Below are 9,908 nucleotides of genomic sequence, written 5' to 3' on the forward strand. Positions count from 1 at the left end.
AGGGTCGATGGGGGGGCAGCAGAGGTGACACGTAACCAGCTGCCGCCTGGCACTTGCCTGCACTAGCCAAACAATGCAGCTCGCAGCCAGTACCAGCCAGCAATGGGACTGGGGAGGCGGGGGTCCCTGTTGACTGAGTTGCATGCAGGGGGGGCTGCGCTGATGGACCAGCGGGGGAGTGGCCGGACCTGCACACTGCATCTTCACCCTGTGTTGGGTTTACAATGGCTCCAGTGGCTCCCTGGAGCCGGGCCCATGCTCAGAAGGGGCCCCGGCCTGCTCAGCTTGCACTGTACCCCGAGACCCTGCTGGCTCCCCCCACCCAACACTTGCTCCTCTCGGCCGGCCTGCCGGCTGGCTGAGGACTCCTCTCTGTCCCCTGGCGGGACCCCAGTCTCTGCTTCCCACCACCTAAGGGGCCCCGCCTGGCTCCCCGGAGCTGAGCCACCTGGGACTGGTGCAGAAGCCTGACCAGTCTCAGCCAGGGTGTGTTGGTGGGTGGGGGGGAGACAGTGCAGAGGGCTTGGCTGGGCCCCTCCAGGCAAGTGTGTCTTGAGGGAGCCCGGCCGGGGCAGGTCCTGGCCTGGCGGATTGTGCCACTCTCAAGTGGCCAGAGCAATTCCCAGCCCTGGGACCAGCCCTGGCTGAGCTGCTGGCTCAGCCCGCAGACACAGTCGCCTTGGGGGAGTGGGTCTGTGGGGACTATGGGGGGTGCTGGGCTGTGAAGGGGCGGGGAGGAGCTGTGTGTGTTGGGGCTCTAGGGAGTGGGGGAATCCCATGGGGGGGGTGCTGGGCAGTTGTAGTGGGGCTATGGGCAGGGTGGTGTTGTGCAGGGCGCTGGGGGTGGGGGGAGGTGCGGGGCCTGGGGGGGCTCTGGCTTGCTTTAACCTGTAAATAATTCTTAGTTAATACACGTCTAGCTAGTTTATAACAGGAATGCCTACAGGTGTTGTATTTGGGGTAAGTGACTGGTCTCTTGGGAATGGAAGCAACCTAAACATTGTGTGATGTTTGGTGTAAGTGACCATTCATCCATGGGTGGCCAGTGACATGGCCACTGGGGGAAGCTAACTCCCTTCCCCCACCCCTTCCCTGCAGGAGCCCAGAACACCCCCCCAGTGCCAGGCCACTGTGAAGCATGGCCGCAGCACACCAGTCCCGCAGTGCTGGGTGGCCGGACACTGTGGTCTGAGCACCGGGTGCCCAGCACGGCCCCAGCGTCAGCTGCCCTGAGTTCACCGCGGCAGGCCGACCAGCCCCAGCCAGCCTGGGCCAGAGCAGAGCACCGGCAACTGCAGGAGAGGCCTGGGGCGGAGCATAGATGGGGCCATGCCAGGCTGTTTGGGGAGGCACAACCTCTCCCAGCCTATGATACCTGTCACCCATGCATTCATCACTAAGTCCAGTTTGTCTGAGTGGCAAGATAGACTGCAGAGTCTAAAAGCACTGTCCGTGACTTCATGGTATGACAGTTATAGGGATCCAGGCGTTCACATTTGTTACTGCCTCAGTGAAATCTAATTATAGAACACACCACCAGATTGGGGGGGTCTGCCCTGTTTTTGACAGTCTGCCCTGAGGTAGGCACTCATGATTGTGAGCCACTTCAGACAGCATGATGGGGGAAACAGCCAGAAAAATACTTTTGTACTTAGTTTTTAGGAAAGAATAAGTGACAGCTGTAAACCTCCACTGCTTAGTCTTGCCAAGAGTGCAGGGGACTGGACTAGATGACCTCTCGAGGGCCCATCTAGTCCTGTGATTCTATGAGTAATATATACAGGCAGCTGCAGATGCATTCATATAGATCATGAACTGAAACAGCTACTTTAAAAAAAACTTTGTATGAAGAAGAAAAATCAGGCAGCATGCAGATCCTCAGAGTCGTCTGCTATTATATGACATGTAGTTTTAGGGATTAGGGAGAACGTAGATGCTTGTGTGGTTAAGAAACGTGAGTGGTAGTCCGGATTCAGTGGCTGGCTCTGCCAGACTTCCTCTGTAATTCTAGTCAAGTCGCTTGTCTGTGCCTCAGTCTCCTAATCTATAAAATAGGGATAATACTTTTTCTATGGTGTAAGGCTATCAATGAACATTTGTAAAGCATGTTGAGATCCTTGGATGTAAGGTACTATAAATATGCAACGGATTATCATAGCTATGCCCTTCCTGATTTCAGAGTGACAGTGCTGCTTTGTTGTTTGTGTGGTTTTGGGCTGGAGCTCTGGCTCTGGCTCTGAACCCACCCTCCGCCCTAAGCTTCCGAGTTCAAGTCTGAATGTCTACACATCTATTTTTAGCACCCCAGCGTTAGCCAGTAGACCCAGTAGGGCTCTGAGACTCGCTGCAGCAGGCTGCTGCTTGTTGTGTTGATGTACCATAAGTGACTTGCCGCAGCTCACAAGGAATTGACTCCAGAGCTCCCAAATCCCAGGACAAAATTGCTCTATTTTTTCCAAGCTGTCCTACTTTTCTTCCCTGATATTATTTTTGCTCTTGGTACATTGATGCTCAGGGAGGGCATGGAAGGGGAAGGAGTTTTATCAAATCTTACCCCTCCCTTTCCTGCAGAAGAAAGCTGGATATAACCCATTGCATTTTTATTTTTTTAGTCTGCCATTTAATATGCTATACAGAGCCATTAGCCTCCTGGTTGGATTTTTTGGGAAGCAAGGTAATAGTCACTTTATGTTAATGGATACCTTGATTATTTGTTCTGGGATGGAGGTTTGTGCTTGGTTTAAATTAAGAAGAGCCACGGTAGTAAGTTAAAACTTAACATGAACCAAAGATGTTCTCTTCACTAAATGATACAGAAAATGCATAACTGCTTATGTGCTGAGTTCTTCTACCATGTTCTAGCCCTTCATAACTGAAGAAGTTGGCAGTGTGAGAGAGGGACCTTTCCTTAATATCTATGAATCTATAAAATATCTTCCCTACTAATTATGAAGCCATCTCATAGGATTCAGTACTTAATTTGAAATTCAAAGCAATTCAAGACAAAGATTTGAACTAAATCTCTGATTAGAAGACTGATCCAATAATATTACATTTGGTAAAGGGAGACTCACACCTGAGACCTGAATGTTAACTCTTATTTTATAGTAATTAAGATGGAATTTAATGCAGAATTTTTTCATTGATACAACATGGCCATTGAGTTTCACTATCTTTTGTAGCTAAATATTTTTATAACTCTTGTCACCAACAAAATGAAACTTGCGTGGTGCAGTTCAGGAGAAGTGGCAAATCGATGTTCCTGATTCTGTATTGTATTTCTGTATTTGGTCATGGCTCTGATTTTCAGGAAGCAAGCTAGCATGCAGGTAGCACCACTGAAGTCAATGAGACTCTGGTTATCTACACTGCAAACACAGGGTGTAATTGCAGCATGTGTAGACATACCCAAGCTAGCTCAGGTACTGGAGCGGTGAAGCTGCAGCAGCATGTGCTTCAGTGCAGGCTAGACACCTGAGTAATTACCCGGGCTTCAGGGTGGGCTTGTACAGCCTGCACTGGTACCACAGCTAGCCAGATTAAAGCTAGCTCCGGCAAGTCTACGCCCTGGTCTACACTAGGAGTTGAGGTCGAATTTAGTAGCGTTGAATCGATTTAACCCTGCACCCATCCACACGACGAAGCCCTTTTTTTCGACTTGTAGGGCTCTGAAAATCGATTTCCTTACTCCACCCCCGGACAAGGGGATTAGCACTGAAATCGGCCTTGCCGGGTCGAATTTGGGGTACTGTAGGCGCAATTAGACGGTATTGGCCTCCGGGAGCTATCCCAGAGTGCTCCATTGTGACCACTTTGGACAGCACTCTCAACTCAGATGCACCGGCCAGGTAGACAGGAAAAGGCCCGCGAACTTTTGAATTTCAATTTCCTGTTTGGCCAGCGTGGCAAGCTGCAGGTGAGTGCAGAGCTCATCAGCAGAGGTGACCATGATGGAGTCCCAGAATCGCAAAAGAGCTCCAGCATGGACCGAACAGGAGGTACGGGCTCTGATCACTGTATGGGGAGGGGAATCTGTGCTATCAGAACTGCCTCCCGGACCCGCCAGGTGGAGAAGGGACCTCTGGTGAGCGTACCTTTTAAAATAGTATACATGGTTTAAAAGCAAGCACGTTTAATGATTAATTTGCCCTGGCATTTGCAGCTCTCCTGGATGTACTCCCAAAGCCTTTGCAAAAGGTTTCTGGGGAGGGCAGCCTTATTCCATCCACCGTGGTAGGACACTTTACCACTCCAGGCCAGTAGCACGTACTCGGGAATCATTGTAGAACAAAGCATTGCAGTGTATGTTTGCTGGCATTCAAACAACATCCGTTCTTTATCTCTCTGTGTTATCCTCAGGAGAGTGATATCATTCAGGATCACCTGATTGAAATAGGGTGCTTTTCTTAAGGGGACATTCAGAGGTGCCCGTTCCTGGGGCTGGGCTGTTTGCCTGTGGCTGACCAGAAATGTTCCCCGCTGTTAGCCACGGGGATGGGGGAGGAGCTAGCCACGTGGTGGGGGGAGGCAAAATGTGATCTTGGAATGAAAGCACATGTGCTATGTATGTAATGTTAACAGCAAGGTTTACCGTGAAAGAGTGTACCCATTGTTCTATAAAATGTGTCTTTTTAAATACCACTGTCCCTTTTTTTTCTCCACGAGCTGCATGTGTTTCAAGGATCACAGGATCTTTTCCTTCCCAGAGGCTAGTGAAGATTAGAAGGCGAAAAAAACGTACTCGCAATGAAATGTTCTCTGAGCTCATGCTGACCTCCCACACTGACAGAGCACAGATGAATGCGTGGAGGCAGACAATATCAGAGTGCAGGAAAGCACAAAATGACCGGGAGGAGAGGTGGCGGCCTGAGGAGAGTAAGTGGCAGGCTGAAGAAAGGGCTGAAGCTGAAAGGTGGCGGCAGCATGATGAGAGGAGGCAGGATTCAATGCTGAGGCTGCTGGAGGATCAAACTAATATGCTCCAGCATATGGTTGAGCTGCAGGAAAGGCAGCTGGAGCACAGACCGCCGCTACAGCCCCTGTGTAACCAACCGCCCTCCTCCCCAAGTTCTATAGCCTCCTCACCCAGACGTCCAAGAATGGGGTGGGGGGCACCTCCGGCCATGCAGCCACTCCATCCCAAAGGATTGCCCAAGCAACAGAAGGCTGGCATTCAATAAGTTTTAACGTTTTAAACTTTTAAAGTGCTGTGTGGCCTTGTCCTTCCCTCCTCCACCACCCCTCCCGGTGCTTCTCTCCTCCACCACCCCTCCCGGGCTACCTTGGCAGTTATCCCCCTATTTGTGTGATGAATTAATAAAGAATGCATGAATGTGAAGCAACAGTGACTTTATTGCCTCTGCAAGCGGTGATCGAAGGGAGGAGGGGAGGGTGGTTAGCTTACATGGACGTAGAGTGAACCAAGGGGCGAGGGGTTTCATCAGGGAGAAACACACCGAACTTTCACACCGTAGCCTGGCCAGTCATGAAACTGGTTTCCAAAGCTTCTCTGATGCGCACTGCGCCCTCCTGTGCTCTTTTAACCGCCCTGGTAACCAGCTGCCAGGCAATTTGCCTCAACCTCCCACCCCACCATAAACATCTCCCCCTTACGCGCACAGCAAGCAGTAATAACAGTGGGAATATTAGTTTCGCTGAGGTCTAACCGAGTCAGTAAACTGCGCCAGCGCACTTTTAAACGTCCAAATGCACATTTTACCACCATTCTGCACTTGCTCAGCCTATAGTTGAACAGCTCCTGACTACTGTCCAGACTGCCTGTGTACGGCTTCGTGAGCCATGGCATTAAGGGGTAGGCTGGGTCCCCAAGGATACATTTAGGCATTTCAACATCCCCAACGGTTATTTTCTGGTCTGGGAATAAAGTCCCTTCCTGCAGCTTTTGAAACAGACCAGAGTTCCTGAAGATGCGAGCATCATGTACCTTTCCCGGCCATCCCACGTTGATGTTGGTGAAACGTCCCTTGTGATCCACCAGTGCTTGCAGCACTATTGAAAAGTACCCCTGGCAGTTTATGTACTCGCCGGCTTGGTGCTCCGGTGCCAAGATAGGGATATGGGTTCCATCTATGGCTCCACCACAGTTAGGGAATCCCATTGCAGCAAAGCCATCCACTATGACCTGCACATTTCCCAGGGTCACTTCCCTTGATATCAGCAGATCTTTGATTGGCGTTTGCACAGAAAAAAGGCACGGAACGATTGTCTGCCGTTGCTCTGACTTTTGTAGAAGGGATTATTGGGAAGACTTTGTTATGGGTTCTGGTTCTATTCTCAGTGGAGTATTTTTTTTTAAAATACCTAGAATCCAGTCATTCTGAGGGCCACGAAAGAGTGCTCTTTAGATACAGGTGTGGACCATATGTGCACTTTTCATTGTCGTGGTTTGATTTCATTCTTATCTGGCATGATTACTACTTTACCAAACACCAATTTCCTATCAACTTTCTTTATACATTTAGGGCCTGATGCAAAGCTGAGTGCAGTCACTAGGAGTCTTTTTCCACTGAGCTGTAGATGGGACCTCTTTTCTCCCAGTCTAGAAAACAGTACCTCCCTCCTCCCATTAGCACTTCCACATACACATTTTTGTGACAAACCAGAACCCCTGATCTTGCAGATAGGAAGCTGTTTTCTTGCAGCAGTGCAGGCATGCATTTAGGGATATTAATCTTTTAAAAGGTTTTAGCAGAAGAGCACTGAAGACTCATTCTACTCCAGTGTAATATAAATAGGTTTGTGATGACACCTGGGAACAGGGAAGTGGCACAAATTTATACTCCCAGATAAGCCTCCATTAAGCTGTCAAATTGGCACATGTGTCCATCACAGCTAGTGGAGTGTCTTTTTAGATCAAGGACCAAATTCAAGCCTAGTTCAAACAGATATTGCATTGAATTCAATGGAGTTGTACCAGCTTACTCCAGGGCTGAATTTGCCCTCAAGAGAAGTCTTTAGTCTAAATGGAAACTCAATTATTGACCCTTCATCTTGCATTTGCATATCAAAGTAATGAAAACTGCTGGTCTTAACCCTACCCCTCACCCCAGTCCATATCCCCCTTCCCAGACAATACCTGTGATGGCTAACTGTGTCACAAAAAAGGTCATTCGGGATTTCCTCTTCCTCTTCCAGGTAGAGAGCAGCACAATGGAGTTTCCAGCAACTGTGACAATAAAGAGAATCCAAAGAGTAACCAGCTGTTCTGTCTGCATGGGGGGAAAAGAAACCACGCAAATGGATCAGTGAAAGTGACTTGGTTAAACAAGGTGATGCAGACTTAGCTATAACAAGCAGGATGGGAATTAATACAATGGGGTTTAAATATGAGTTGACAATTGATTTGTCACTTAATCCAAAAAGTCTATTTTTCATCAGAAAATGTTAAAATGCAGCAGTGTTTTTTTAAAAAAACCAGAACAGTGAAGTCCTGGTTTTAATTTGATAGCAGCTAAGTGTGTGGGGTGGGAGTAATAATTTCACAAAGCCATCAGAAGTACATCATCAAGTATCACTGAAATGTTTTAGCGTAGCAGCTGTGTTAGTCTGTATTCTCAAAAAGAAAAGGAGTACTTGTGGCACCTTAGAGACTAACAAATTTATCTGAGCATACACTGTAGCTCACAAAAGCTTATGCTCAAATAAATTTGTTAGTCTCTAAGGTGCCACAAGTACTCCTTATCACTGAAATGGGAAGCAACCTTCAGTTTTCTTATGTTGCTCTAGTGGACCATTAAGTCTGTCTGACTACAGAAAAGAAATTTCCTTGAAGAAACTAGGGAAATAAAATGCTTTGCTTTCTAACCCAAGCAAGTATGGGTCATGCAAGTACATCATAAAAATCAACTAATTATGTAAGAGGCGGGCACTAAGTCTAAAAAAAGAACACTGCCTTTGGTACTAGTGGAATCTTGCTGTTCAGCTAAATACATAATGGCAAAATGCCTCCAAGAGGTAGTATGTGTAAAAATAATAGAAATGAAAGAAAGGTTATTCAAACCTTTCAATACCTCAAAGATTGAGCAACAAAAGTGACGGAAGGGTGAGGGAGAGAGAAATGCTTGTGTATGCAATCTGGGTTTTTTTTAACTCATTTTCTCATGCTGAGATATGAATACAATTTCTGCACCCACCCCCACTTTTTAGTAAAATGTCTTTCAGTCACTGGGGAGCACAAAGATCATGTTTTCTTCTTTTAATGGCCATGCCCCTCAGTTCTTAGTTTTAAGAAGCACTGAACCTGGTGTTTAATGGGATTAAAATGGAGCGCAGACATAGTATTTACACAAACAGTTCATTCACAAAAACCTTGCCACTTATGACGTTGCCTATGACAAGTAGATTGTACTCCAAAGGAGGATTGCGCTGTTCTTTGATAGCTTCTCTTAATACACTGGCTGTTAACTGCAGTCCCATTCATACTGGAGTGAACTTTTCATGGTATATAACTTGTCTGGTGGGAATGATGAAACAAGGGATTAAAATGTGGTGACAACAAAATATAGTGATCTAATCTTCCCCAGCCTCTCTACTCACACAATTCCCATTGTTACAAAAGTACAGCTGGTCCGGATTTTAACCCAAATGATAATGTTAAAATTCAGGCAGTTCTTAGGCAGTAGGACAAGTTGAGATTTGGTTTTTAACCTAGGCAAGAGAAAGAAAATGAAACTTTGGTTTTCCTTTCCCCGAGTCACTAGCTGCAACCCCAGAACGTAGGGCACCGGCAGCTGGAAATGACGTGATGAGCTGCAGATGAACGAAGAGCTGAACTTGTAGCCACCTCTGGTGAGACTGAGGAACTGCTGGAGGGGAGGGGCTGCTCATTGCCTAGGCTGCAGGGTGGGGAAGGGGTACATGAGGTTGCTGCTAGTGTTAGTGGCTCTCCTGAATTGCTTGGTGGGAATGGGGACAGGAGAAGGTCTGCAGGAAAAAAGTTCTTTAAGCAGCACAGAGCAGAGGGGAAACGTCTCTTTGACATACCTCTCTACACCACAGCTGAGCAGGGAGGAGCAAAGTGGGAAGTCAAGCCCTGATGACCACCGCCAGGAAGTACTCAGCCATGGGAGTGGAGATAGAAGTTTAGAAGGGAGCAAGGCCAGGTGCATCTCACTCCACGGAGCAGTGCTACAAAAAAGGGGAAGCTTTGCTCCTTCTAAACTTGTGTCTTGGGGTTTGGCTTGCATCTTCTGTGTCTGAACTGGTTCATTATTCACTAGATAGAAGACAATAATCATAGGACTGCAATGGACCTTGAGAGGTCTTCTAGTCCAGTCAGTGGCTCCAGAACTGGGCGTGGAGGGGGAGGCATGGCACTCCCACTTTTTGCCAAGGCTGACCCTGCCCTTTTTCCCTCCGCTCCCCCCAAGACCCCACCCTCCCAGCCAGGCTAGTGTGGAGCCCGGCTGGGGAGGGGAGCCTGGGCCTGGGGCTGAGGGCAGCCCCCGGCCTGTATCCCTGCCCCCAAGACTCTCCACCCAGCCCAAAGCAGGTGGAGGGTCTGTGAATCTGTGCCAGCTCCCCACAGCTGCCGGCATGGCTCTCCCTGACCCGGCTCCAGATGGGGAGGCAGGGGCAGTGACGCGGTCAGCTGTGGGGAGCCACGGACTCTCCACCTGGGCTGAGGGCCTGGGGACATGGGCCGGGGGCTGCTCTCGGCACCCTACCCCCACCCCAGGGTGAGGGGGTGGGTTCCCTGGCCCTTCTCCAGCTTCCGGCTTGGCAGGGGTCAGAGCCTCTGGGAGAAGAGGCGGGGCCTTTGCGGGCGGAGCCCCAGGGGGTGGGAGCCCCTGGCCCCCTCACCTTTGGGAAGGTTCCAGCAGCCCTGAGTCCTGTCCCCTACTTTTTAATTCGCTAGTTACTGTTTGGTTTCTTTATGGCTTGCCATG

General features: G+C 48.8%; 1 protein-coding gene across 1 annotated transcript in view; it reads right to left on the reverse strand.

Annotated features, from left to right (window-relative positions):
- NPSR1 (neuropeptide S receptor 1) overlaps nucleotides 1–8,436 on the reverse strand; it is a 44,324-nt gene extending 35,888 nt beyond the window's left edge. Inside the window, exons 1-2 of the mRNA XM_037891550.2 lie at nucleotides 8,329–8,436; nucleotides 7,097–7,229 (exon numbers count right to left, since the gene is read on the reverse strand). Of these exons, the coding sequence (XP_037747478.1) occupies nucleotides 7,097–7,229; nucleotides 8,329–8,436 (241 nt within the window). The remainder of the gene's footprint in view (nucleotides 1–7,096; nucleotides 7,230–8,328) is intronic.
- Between the last annotated feature and the right edge of the window lie 1,472 nt (nucleotides 8,437–9,908).

The sequence above is a fragment of the Chelonia mydas genome, chromosome 2 (genome assembly GCF_015237465.2).
Source record: "Chelonia mydas isolate rCheMyd1 chromosome 2, rCheMyd1.pri.v2, whole genome shotgun sequence".
Taxonomy (NCBI): Eukaryota; Metazoa; Chordata; order Testudines; family Cheloniidae; genus Chelonia; species Chelonia mydas.